The sequence below is a fragment of the Hemicordylus capensis genome, chromosome 2 (genome assembly GCF_027244095.1).
Source record: "Hemicordylus capensis ecotype Gifberg chromosome 2, rHemCap1.1.pri, whole genome shotgun sequence".
NCBI lineage: Eukaryota > Metazoa > Chordata > Lepidosauria > Squamata > Cordylidae > Hemicordylus > Hemicordylus capensis.
Window position 1 is genome coordinate 427,524,023 of NC_069658.1, and position 12,670 is coordinate 427,536,692.

At 47.5% G+C, this 12,670-nt stretch overlaps 1 protein-coding gene across 4 annotated transcripts in view; it reads left to right on the forward strand.

Moving 5' to 3' along the window:
- Positions 1-12,670, forward strand: part of LOC128346238 (17-beta-hydroxysteroid dehydrogenase type 6-like) — a 59,855-nt gene that overhangs the window by 26,823 nt on the left and 20,362 nt on the right. Inside the window, exon 1 of one of the 4 annotated variants that reach the window (XM_053299287.1) lies at positions 8,663-8,811. The exons of 1 other annotated variant lie outside the window; for it this stretch is intronic. Coding sequence is in view for 1 of the 3 variants with exons in the window: in XM_053299286.1 (XP_053155261.1) it covers positions 8,957-8,977 (21 nt within the window). In the remaining 2 variants the exon portion in view is untranslated. Of the gene's footprint in view, positions 1-8,662; positions 8,812-8,846; positions 8,978-12,223; positions 12,290-12,670 lie in introns of those variants that run through there. 2 more of the 4 variants (XM_053299286.1, XM_053299288.1) reach the window with 2 other exon arrangements.

Sequence of the window (12,670 nt, forward strand, 5' to 3'; positions counted from 1 at the left end):
TGAGCCAGGCGCTGCCCACAGCTGTTGGTCTCGAGAAGCTGATGGGTGGACTCCATATCTCTCTGACCACGCCAGAGGGTCGTGCTCTGGCTGGGAGGCTGAGGTCTGGGGTTGACAAGCGGCTCGTTGATGTGCTGGGAGACAGGGAGGAGTATGTCCTCGCTTGTCTCTGTCACCCAGCCCTCAAGGGCAATGCCGTGAGTGCCGACGACTTGCCCAGGTGGAAGGGCATCCTGATCGAGAAGGTTAGGGAGGAGGAGGCCGCTAGGGCCCGCAGAGACCAGGGTGTTGGTAGTGGTGCGGGGGCAGCCCTCGCGGCCCAACCCACACCCAGCAGCAGCATGGGCGGCCAGCCGGCGTCAGCTTCCCCTTCCCCTCCCTCTTCCCAGTCCAGCAGCGCGGCATCCCAGGCGGCGCCATCGCAGCAGCCATTTGCTACCGACTCGAGATCCGCCCAGTGGTTTCAGCGGTTCTGCTATGGCGCCATGCCTGGTATGCGGGAGGCTCGACCTGCCAGGCCCCCCTCCAGTGCTGAGCAATGCGTTGCGCAGTACTTGGAGGAGCCTGTGGAGGGAGACGGCGTGGACTGCGCACAGTTCTGGGCGAGCCGCCGCCAAGTCTGGCCGGACCTGGCGGTGGTGGCTGTGCGCCTCCTCTCCTGCCCCCCAACCAGTGTCCAGAGCGAGCGGGTGTTTTCACGTGCCGGGGACGTGGTGACACCCTCTCGCTCCCGCTTGGACCCTGGTCTGGTGGAGCAGCTGGTCTTCCTTAAGGTGAACCTCCCCCTGTTGGGCTACCCCAAGCTGCAGTTTGAGACGGGCGAGTGATTACCGTGGGTTGCCCCATGGTTGGTCACCTGCCTGGCTCGAACTCTGTGCTTATCCCTACCCTCCCCCCTTCCACCTCTAGCTGAGCTGACGTGACAGATGCTGAGCCGTGCCAGCCAGTCGCAGCGTGTAGTGTGCCCACACAGAGATGCAGTTGTAGTAGTAGTTGTAGTGCTGCGACTGGCCAGATGTTTACAATGCCCACGCCCACCTAAAAAGAAACCCAATGCTGACCAGCACAGGCCCTTTATCTATCCACCTGTCAGCATTTGGGGACCTGGCGTGGGCACGGCACACCCCCCCAAAGTAGCACAGCCCACGGAGTACTAGACTTAGCGGCAGCGGCGGGTATACGTTCAAAAATGCAGTGTAGATATGTAAATACTGTATGTAAATAAATATGTAAATAATTTTTTCTTTAAAAACCCCATGTCAAAATCAAGCCTCAAAATTATGCAAAAGAAAGAAAAAAAGGTGACAAAGGGAGAACAAAATGATGAATGCCAAATGAATTGATTTTATTGAAAATGTCACCAGAAATCATGTGTGGGGGGCTTGGTTTACATGGAGAAGATGATTGGGTGATTTTTTGAAATGAAACGAATGAATTATTATCATCTTATGTTCATCTTGATTGTGGTCACTGTTGATGTTGGCTGATGGCAAAAAACCCAAAACCATCAGAATAGCAATGAACTGGCTGCCAACACAACATATTGATTGATAACTGTGCAGGGGGGGAATTGGGTCTGTGTGTGTGTGTGTGGTGCAGGCTCAGTCTGTCTCTTCCTGTTGTGTGTCTGTCTGTCTGTCTGTCTGTGTGAATGGATGCCTAGCACTGTCTCTGTGTGTGGATGCTTTCTGTGTGTAGTGTGGTGTGTGTCTGTCTACATGTTTTTTTTCCTCCCCCCCATGCCTCCCTCCATCCTTCCCCTCTCATCCTCTCCCCTTCCTCTTCACCACCTTCCATCCTCCCTCCCTTCCAGCCCACCACCGCCTCACCTGCCCCCAACCCCGGTCTGGCAGATGATGAGAGTCTGGTCTCTCCCACCGAAGCACACACGTGAGCACGTGTGTGCACAAATATGTGGCTGACCAACTCTGAGCCGGACCCTCCCCCCTTCAATCCCCTCTACATCCCTCTCCCCCTCCCCTTTCCTCCCCCCTGCCTCCCAGCCTCCCTCCCTGCCTCCCTCCCCCCTCCTAGCTAGCAGCGCACACATACACACACAAAACACCTGTGGTGGCAAACACCACCAGCACACATGCACTCACACTGGTGCCACCACCTCTGCCTTGGGCCTCTGTGTCCTTGAGCAGATATGTGGTGGTGGACCAGAGAAGCATTTCTTTCCAGCAAGGCAAAAGGCATGCACTCACTGCACACACACACACACACACACACGAAGAGGTGAAGACGAGAAGAGGCAACTTCTAGAACCAGCAGCAGCAGGTGAGTGTCGTGTAATTGTGTTGCTTCCCAAGGCCACTGCCCATGCTCAATGCTCAGTCTGCTGAAACTAAAGAACTAGCTACAATCACCCTTCCTCACATGCAGCTCAGCTCAGCTCAGCTCAGCTGCACAGCACACTGACTAACTAGACACTACAGCTGGTGGTAGAAAAAACAGAAGTCTAGATTCTAGAAGATGTCCTGGTGGATTTTAAACTTTCAAATCTGTGCTAGGATTGCCTCGCCCGCCTCCTCCTCCTCCTCCTCCTCCTCCTCCTCCTGCCTGTAATTGTGCCCTCTCCCCTTGCAGTTGCGCCGTCGTGATGGGTTGGTGATGTGCGTGCGCCGTCTACTTGTTAGCTCTCTCCTCCTCATGTTGGCTGGGCTTGCCAGGCACTGGCTGGCAGCAGCTGTTGGCTGTGTGCTAGGCTCAGGCTGTGGCGCGCGTGACTGGACTGGGAATGTTATTGTAGCGGCAACACTGGTTGTGGTGGTAGCAGTAGTAGCTGTTGTTGTTGCTGGGCTGGTGGCTGCTGGCCTGTGCTGACTCTGCGCACTTGGTCTGGTCTGGTCTCGTCATTGGGATGCAGATGTAGGGTGTGTGTGCATCATCCATGGGGAGCATCAGAGCAGAGCAGAGCAGGTTGGCTGGCTTCTGTCTGTCGGGCCTAGTCAGTGGCAGGCACTGAGTGAGGCGGTGGTTCCTTTGGGCATCACGTCACCCATCATGCAGAGCGGCAGGTCTGCTGCTCTGCTGCTCCGCCTCCTGCTTCTTCTCTGTGTGTGCTGCTCTTGTGCTTAGTGTGCTGCTCCGCTGCTGCTGCTGTGCTGGCAGGCAGCACAGCAGTGGCCTTTTTGTTAGATCAGAGAGTGGGTGTTGTCTCTCTGAGTGTCCTCCTCTTACTTGCTTGGATAGGAGTGGTGGTAGTAGGTAGGCATTAAGATGGACTGACTAGGTGTTACGTGTTAGGGCGCCCAGAGAGAGGGGCCAAAAAGATGGGGTGGCAATTGTTGGGTTGCTCCTAGTATTATTGGTGAATTTCTGAAGAAATTTTTTTTTTCCATTGGCTAGAATGGGGGTTCGGGGCTGCCCCAGACCCGCCTCTGTGGGGTGGCAGCACCGCCAAAGTGGGTCCGGGGCCATGGCAAAAATGCCCTCAGTCCCTCCCAGCAATCCCCGTAGAGATAGGAGTGATGGTTCTGTTGTTTTTCTGAGGTGTTCTGAGTGAGTGTGGATTCTGTGATAGCAAATGAGAGTGGATTCATGGTGTCTCATTGGAAATCTCATAAGCTATCATAGAATCTACACTCAGAATACCTCAGAAAAACAACAGAACCATCACTCCTATCTCTACGGGGATTGCTGGGAGGGACTGAGGGCATTTTTGCCATGGCCCCGGACCCACTTTGGGGGTGCTGCCACCCCACAGAGGTGGGTCTGGGGCAGCCCCGAACCCCCATTCTAGCCAATGGGAAAAAAATTTTCTTCAGAAATTCACCAATAATACTAGGAGCCACCAATTGCCTTGGGATTTTTGGGGTGGAGGACACCCATGGGTGGCTACCACCCACCCCAGCTTTTTTGCCCCTAAGGGCTCCACATTGTGAGTTATGGGCAAAAATTTATTTTTTGAAAAAAATTTGTAAAAAATCAGAGGAAGGTCCAATCGACTTGAAATTTGGGTGGCAGGTAGAACACAATGTCCCCTTCAAAACCAGCCACTTTTTGTGATCCGAACCGGTTCGGTTCGGATCCGAACCGGTTCGAAACCGAACTGGACCGGGGGGTGGTCTGGCAAAACCAAAACCGAACCACCCCGGTCCGGTCCGGACCCGGTTCGGACCCGAACCGAACCGGGAGAACCGGTTTTTGCACATCCCTAACAGACACACACCTTGATGCTTTAGACTTTATTGAAGAAGGTCAAGAAGACAGACACTGTTTCAAGAAGCAACAAGGCATGCTGCTGCTTGCTGCTGTCCTTGCTGAGCCTGGATCTTCCTGCTTCCTCCTCGATCCTCCCCAGCACTCTGCACAGCTCTTGCCAGTGTGCAGCAGTGCACGGATGTGAGTGGCGGGAGAGTGGACAGAGATCTCGCACAAGCGCGAGGGGGAGTGCCACCAGGACAGGAAGCCAATGGCAGCACAGCGAGCCAATGGCAGCACAGGCAGTGCTGCGCCCGGCCTGGAGCCGAGAGTGCTCACCCGATGATGGTAGCTAGATTTGGGGGGGGGCATGGCAGGGCGGGGGGGCACCGGGGCATATTTGCGCCCCCCTCAAGTGGTGCCCAGGGCACGTGCCCTGCCTGCCTCTCCCCAGTTACGCCTCTGGCAGTGGGGATAATGAGAACAGCTTTATATGCCTAGCCCATGTTGAATGGTTTTAATAGGGAATCTGGCAGGAAACATTTAGCCACCCAGACTGAACTAGGGATGTGCACGAATCGATTTTTTCATTTGATTTGTACCCAAATTGAATCACCCTCAATTTGTTTGGGGTCTGAATCTGCCCCCCACTCCCGAATCATCCCAGATTCAATTTGTACCCGAATTTTCCGAATATGAATCCGAATTGATTCAGGGCAAAAAAGGGGTCCTGGGGGCAAAAGGGTGGGGTGGATGGTAGTGCCCAATGGGTGGAAGCTACCACCCAAATTTCAAAGAAATTGGGCAAAGGAGTGATTTTAAAAGAATTTTTGAAGTTGATACATCTTTAAGCCTTTTCCCATAGGGAATAATGGGTATATCAGCAGCCTTATATATCCACATGGGGGGCACCAGGGTGTCCCAGAGTGGGTTGTGGTGAGTGGTAGTGCCCAATGGGTGCAAGGAAGCTACCACCCAGATTTCAAAGAAATTGGGCAAAGGGGTGATTTTTAAAGAATTTTTGGTGTATCTTTAAGCTTTCCCCCATAGGGAATAATGGGGATTTCAGCAGCCTTATATATACATGTGGGGGGGGGGCACCAGGGTGGCCCAGAGTGGGTTGTGGTGAGTGGTAGTGCCCAATGGGTGCAAGGAAGCTACTACAAAGGGCTGATTTTTAAATGATTTTTGAAGTTTATGCATCTGTAAGCATCCCCCCCCATGGAATAATGAAGATTTCATCAGCCTTAGTTATAACTCCCCGAGGGGTGGGGGTGGTACCAGGGTGGCCCAGAGTGGGTTGTGGTGGGTGTTAGTGCTCAATGGATGCAAGGAAGCTACCACCCAGATTTCAAAGGAATTGGGCAAAAGGGTGAATTTTTGTAGATGACATGTCTTTAGGGCAGATTCAGAGCAGAAAAGGGGTTTCAGGGGCAGAAGAGTGGGTCTGGTGGTAGTCCTCCAATAGGTGCCTGCTACCATCCCGATTTCAAATGAATTGGTGAAAGGGGTGATTTTTAAAGAATTTATGAATTTTGTGTGTCTTTAAGCTTTTTCACAATAGGGAATAATGGGGATTTCAGCAGCCCCATAACTCCACTTAGGGGGCACCAGGGTGGCCCAGAGTGAGTGGTGGTGTAGTGCACATAGGGTGCCAACCCCAAGCCCATGGGGCACTGGGTTTTGTTGTTTCTGAGGTGTTCTGGGAGTAGATTCTCTGGTAGCAAGTGAGAGTGGATTCAATGTTTGTCATTGAATCCACTCTCATTTCCTTAAAGTGTTAAGGAAAGTTAGACCCTGCTAACTGGGCTATGAAGCACCTTTTAAACATGGTGATTCTTTTTATTCAGCAGGGGGAGAGTAACTGGGCCTACCCCCCCCCCCCAGCACAGTACCTCCAGTGACCGTTTCTAGTGTCTATCTTATGTTTCGCTTTAGATTGTGAGCCCTTCGGGGACAGGGATCCATCTTACTTACTTACTTACTAACTTACTTACTTATTATTTCTCTATGTAAATTGCTTTGGATACTTTTGTTGAAAAGTGGTACATAAATATTTGTTGTTCAAAGTTGATCTCGGTATGGATGCTCAGGAAGGAGACAAAAGAACATAGACATGTGCCTTGAGAACAAAGAGTTTCTTTTTTAAAGGGGTAATAGGAGTGCAGAATGAGAGAAGAGGGTTATTAAGCAAGAATTAGCACCTAGTAAATTAGCTGAAAACAGTCTTCCTGTAAGTGGGTTAGCAGACTCTCTCCAGTAATACCCTAGGTTGCCCCTAATACACATTCACCACATAGCGTTGCTGAGGGAGGGGGACAGAAGTATGGGGTGAAAGGTTTTTTAGAGAAAGAGACAGAAACACCCATTGTTCATAACTACCTGTGATCCAGATGGTGTCCTTTTCTTCCACGATGGCTTGAGCATGAGGCATGGAAGGTGGCATGCAAGGGAAGTGCAAGAGAAGGTACTCTCATGGGGGGAGGCATTTATAGTCAAAACAGTTGGAGGGCATGAGTGGTGGACAGCAAAATACTTTGAGTAATTGTACTATATAAGGCATGATTTTAGGATTTGAATTCCAAACCTTCAGTTTGTAAAACAAAAGCAAATTGGTCACATATACCGTAATTTTCAGTAGAAACGCTGCGGCAGGTACATTTTTTAAAAGTTGTTTTTTGCTGCCTGCGGCATTTACACCAATGTGGTGTTTATGTGAGAATTGGGGTGCAAGCTGGAAAAGTGCTCCCGCCGATGCGGCGTTTACGAGAGATTTCCGGGTGGGATTTCTAGTGGCGTTTTCATGGGAGGAAATGGCTCCCAAGCGGCATAAGAGCTACACTGCTAGTTTCAAGCTGAGAGTTGTGCTAAGAGCTAAACAGATCAGAAATAGAGCTGCAACCCATGAATTTGAAGTGGATGAATGCTGCTTTCGTAGGTGGAAATCAGAAAAAGATTGCCTGGCAAGTATGCTGAAATTGTGCAAGGAGAAGTGATGTTACAGCTTGGCCTGATTTGGAGAAAAACCTCCAAAGGAGTGGATTAAAGACTCCTGAATAGGACTGTGAATGAAAAAGGAGAAAAAACAGTTTCCATAGTGACAACTGGAAATGAGAAGACATCTTTCACATGCCTATTAGCCTGTGCCACAAATGGCGACAAACAAAAACCATTGCTAATTTTTTATTGGAAATCTATCTGAAAAGGCAATTTTCCTTCGAATGTTGTTATTCGTGCTAATGAGAAAGGGTGGATGTGCAAAGACATAATGTTAGATTGGCTTAATGAAATTTGGTGGAATACTACATAAATATTTTTGATAGAATTTGTATATTAATAGTTTCATGGTTAGTTGTTTTGTTTAGTGCTGGACTAGGACCGGGGAGACCCAAATTCAAATCCCCATTCAGCCATGACACTTGCTGGGTGACTCTGGGCCAGGCACTTCTCTCGCTGCCTAACCTACTTCACAGGGTTGTTGGGAAAGAGAAACTCAAGTATGTAGTACACCGCTCTGGGCTCCTTGGAGGAAGAGCGGGATATAAAATTTAAATAAATAAATAAATAAATAATATTCCATGCTTCCAATTCTTAGCTATCACCATTCTAGCCACTATCAACTAGGAATGTGCACGAAATGGATTTTGCATCTTGTTTCCAGCTTGAAACAAAGCACAAATGGCCAAAATGTTTAGCCAAAAACAGCAGTAGAGACAGCTATTTCAACGAATCACAGCAGTCATCAAGAAGTATTACACACACAGCTATCCATTTCTTGCCAAAACACTATCTCACAAACAGGGGCAGAGGGAGACCAGCGGCAGCCCGGGTTCAGCCTGCTGCTGTGGCCCTAGCCCCGCCCCCTGCATCAGACACTTCTGATGTCAGATGCAGGGCATGTGGTTAAGCCCCACCCCCTGCATCTTACATCAGATGCAGGGGGCATGGCTTAGCTCACAAATGGGGCTGTGCGGCCCCGTTTGCAAGCAAAGTCTGGCCAGCACTGCATTTGCTCTGCAGCCGGAGCAGCTCTCCCTGCCTTTTAAAGGAAGAACCTTTTAAAGGCAGGGAGAGTCGCTCCTGGCCATGCTGTGGACACAGCACTGTTTTCGCTTACACACAGGGCTGCGCAGCCCTGTTTACGAGCAAAAGCTGACCAGCGCCACATTCACAGCGAGGCCGGGAGCAACTCTCCCTGCCTTTAAAAGTGTTAGCCAGATTTTGCTCATAGATGGGACCGCACAGCCCCATTTGCGAGCAAAATAATGCCCTGCATCTGAAATTAGACGCAGAGGTATGGCTGGGGCATGACATGTGGTCCTTGAGGGGTGGTGGTCCTGGTTCTTCAAACCCATTTACACAATGGTGGCTCCACCACTGCTCACTAACAAAACAAACCACAAGGAAGGAATGCCCAAAAACGTTTATATCATAAGGAAGCAAGATGGATTTCTTAACAGCCAATTCATTTCCTTCAGATCTCAATGACAGAATGGACTGAGAGTTGCTTTGAATGACTTATGTATGCACTGTTGCTTTAAGAAAAGCTATCACCGGGCTTATTGCAACACAGCTGGTGCAACTGAATTCTAAACTTTGGTTTGTAAGAGGACAGCAAATTGGTCACATTGAGGACTGAGAGCCATTTTCTTGCTCAACCAAATTGTAAGTTATGAATGTTTGGTTATTTATAGCAGAGGATATATTTGGTCATAAATAGCATCAGGAATTTTTTATTTTTTGCAGTTGTAAGACTTACTTGAATAATCTCTGTGCAAGTTTTGCTTTGGTTTTTATAAAGTGTATATACATGAAGGTGATCATCCTTAAGGTATGATTTATGTATTTTTTTCAGTGGGATGTTATTTCCACCTCTAATTCCTTTATTTTTATTAAAACAAACTGTTGTCTATAATAGAACAACGAGCGTCACATATAGCAGTTATATCCCTTTCAGCAAATCACGAAGGCTCTAGTTTCTACTCAAACACACAACAGCTTCATTTAACAATCTTTCCAGATACTTATGTGATTGGAAGGTGGAGAATGAGCAAAGTTTTCCTGATTGGTAAATAAAATCAAACCATGTCCTTTAAAAAAGGGGGTTATCCTGACCCAATTGAAAATGAATAATATGGGATAGTTTTTCCGATATAGCTATACGCTACTAGTGCTGATGCCAAGTATCAAAGGTCATAGTTTTATTTCCCTAATGTTGTGCAATAGAGAACTTGGTGGCTGTTAACATAAATGCTATCAAATTCTTAGATGACAACTTTGAGTTAACCCCTGAAAATATATTTAGTAATGCCAACTGCGGACTCAAACTTAGCCTCTGCTTTGTGATTTTACTCATCTCTGAGAAAATCTCTGACCAAAAGGGGGGGAAAACCCACAAGGACAGGATGACCATAAGTGAAAATATGTTCCCCTTGACCCACAAACCATTCCAACAGAGAGGGAAAATACTCTTGTTGATACAAACTGATTTGGAAGGGGTCACATACCACCTATGGAAAAGGTTCTCTTTAATTCAGGCTGAGGTTGATGCAACTGGTTGCCATTTCCATATCTTATTCCATTCCAGATCTAATAGTCTGTTGTAAATCATTTCCCCTTCTCACTCAAGGTCAATTAAAGGATTGGTCATTTGATTTGTTATAATACCATACAACTTAGAACTAAGGTTTGGAGGACTCTGAAACATCTAGTACTAATGTTTCAAACTTAGTTCTCTTCTTGCTTGCTTTATTATATCTGGATGAGAAATAATACTTAAACTGAAGGAAATTCAGCCAGGAGTAAGGCATACTCATGAGTTTCTCTCGTGCAGAATTCAAGTCAATGGGTTTATCCAAATAACAGAAGTCTAGTTGTCTCATATCACTTGTCTCATATCACTGGGCCAGTCACTTATCTCTCAGACTAGCCTACTTCACAGGGTTTTTGTGAAAGAGAAACTGAAGTATGTAGTACACCGCTGTGGGCTCCTTGGAGGAAGAGGGGGATATGAATGTAATAATAAAATAATAATAATAAAATAATAATAATAATAAAAAGAAGAAGAAGAAGAAGTTGAACAGAAAGGAAATTGCCCGAACACCAGAGGCACAAAAGATCAGCTGCTGATTGACAAAATGATTTTAGAAAATTGCAAGAGGAGAAAAACAAATCTAAGTGTTGCATGGATTGACTACAAGAAAGCCTTCGATTCATTGCCTCACTCATGGATACTAAAATGTTTAGAAACAACTGGTGTCAGCAAAAACATTCAGATATATAAGTCCAAACTCAATGGAGGGAACACCATACAAGCCATAAACACCTGGGCTATACCTGTTATCAGATACACTGCAGGAATAATAGACTGGACCTAGGCAGAGCTAGAGGTGCTGCATCGTAAGACCAGGAAAATCATGACCATCAATCATGCTCTGCACCCCCGCAGTGATGTAGATAGGCTATACCTCCCTCACAGCTCAGGTGGAAGAGGAATGCTGCAAGTCCATCAAACAGTAGAGGAGGAGAAAAGAGGCCTTGAAGAATATATCAAGGACAGTGAAGAAGATGCACTTCAAATGGTCAATAATGAGAAACTATTCTACACCAATGAAACAAAGCAGGCCTACAAGAAAGAATAAGTCAAGAACCGAGCAGAAAAATGGAGAAATAAGCCCCTGCATGGTCAATATTTGCACAATATAAGTGGAAAATCAGACATCACCAAGACCTGGAAATGGCTTAAGAATGGCAACTTGAAGAAAGAAACAGAGGGTTTAATACTGGCTGCACAAGAACAGGCACTAAGAACAAATGCAATAAGAGCAAAAGTCAAAAAGTCAACAACAAACAGCAAGTGCCGCCTTTGTAAAGAAACAGATAAAACCGTGGACCACCTAATCAGCTGTTATAAAAAGATCACACAGACTGACTCCAAACAAAGGCATGACAAGGTAGCAGGGATGATACACTGGAACATCTGCAAAAAATACAAGCTACCTGTAGCCAAACATTGGTGGGACCATAAAATTGAAAAAGTTGAAGAAAATGAAGATGTAAAAATATTATGGGACTTCCGACTACAAACAGACAAACATCTGCCACACAATACACCAGATATAACTGTAGTCAAGAAGAAAGAAAAACAAGTCAAAATAATCGACATAGCAATGCCAGGGGATAGCAGAATAGAAGAAAAAGAAATAGAAAAAAATCACCAAATACAAAGATCTACAAATTGAAATTGAAAGGCTGTGGCAGAAAAAGACCAAAATAATCCCAGTGGTAATTGGCGCCCTGGGTGCAGTTCCCAAAGACCTTGAAGAGTACCTCAACACCATAGGGGCCACAGAAATTACCATCAGCCAATTACAAAAAGCAGCTTCACTGGGAACAGCCTATATTCCGCGACGATATCTATAACAGCAACAACATTGACAATAAAATTCAGCCATCCCAGGTCCTTGGGAAGGACTCGATGTCTGGATAAAACAAACCAGTCAATAACACCTCTCTGACTGTATAAACAAGAAATAATAATAAAAACTAGCTGAACCCGCACAGAGCATCTGTGCGGTAGTTCACTTCCTTTTTGGGGTTAGTTGGGAGAATTTGTTTGGCTGGTCCTCCCACAGCTCTCTCACTCGCTCTGTCTCCCCCCCACAACAGCTCTCTCGCTCGCGTTGACTCTCCCCCGCGTGCCTCGCTCATGCTGTCTCTCCCCCGTGCACCTCGCCCGCGCTGCCGCTCCCCCGCGTGCCTCGCCCGCCCGCGCTGCTGCTCCCCTGTGTGCATCGCTCGCCCACGCTGCCGCTCCCCCCACGCACCTTGCCCGCCCGCGCTGCCGCTCCCCCCACGCACCTTGCCCGCCCGCGCTGCCGCTCCCCCCACGCGCCTCGCCCGCCCGCGCTGCCGCTCCCCCGCGTGCCTCTCTCGCCTGCGCTGCCGCTCCCCCGCTACCTGTCTCACTCAATCGCTAGAGTCTGCGGCCACCACCGGTTGCTCCTACTCCCCTCCCCCCAAGCCTTCTGCCTGTTCCCTCTACCCCAATCCTTCTGCCCCAGCATCTAAACTTTCCGTTTGTAAGAGGACAGCAAATTGGTCACATTGAGGACTGAGAGCCATTTTCTTGCTCAACCAAATTATAAGTTATGAATGTTTGGTTATTTATAGCAGAGGATATATTTGGTCATAAATAGCATCAGGAATTTTTCACGCACCTCGCCCGCCCACGCGGATAAAACAAACCAGTCAATAACACCTCTCTGACTGTATAAACAAGAAATAATAATAATAATAATAATAATAATATCCTATGGCTCATAATAATAAGGTATCAGAGAGAGAAAATTAGGATGACTACAAATCGATATGAGGGGGGAATATAATGGAACAAAAATCGTATGCCATTTTCCCCAGATCTTGAATTTAAAAAGGACTTTCAACTGTTCAGTGAGATGTTATCATATATATAATGATTTTGTTATAAACTGGAATGCATTTTCTATATAAGTTCTTCTATTTA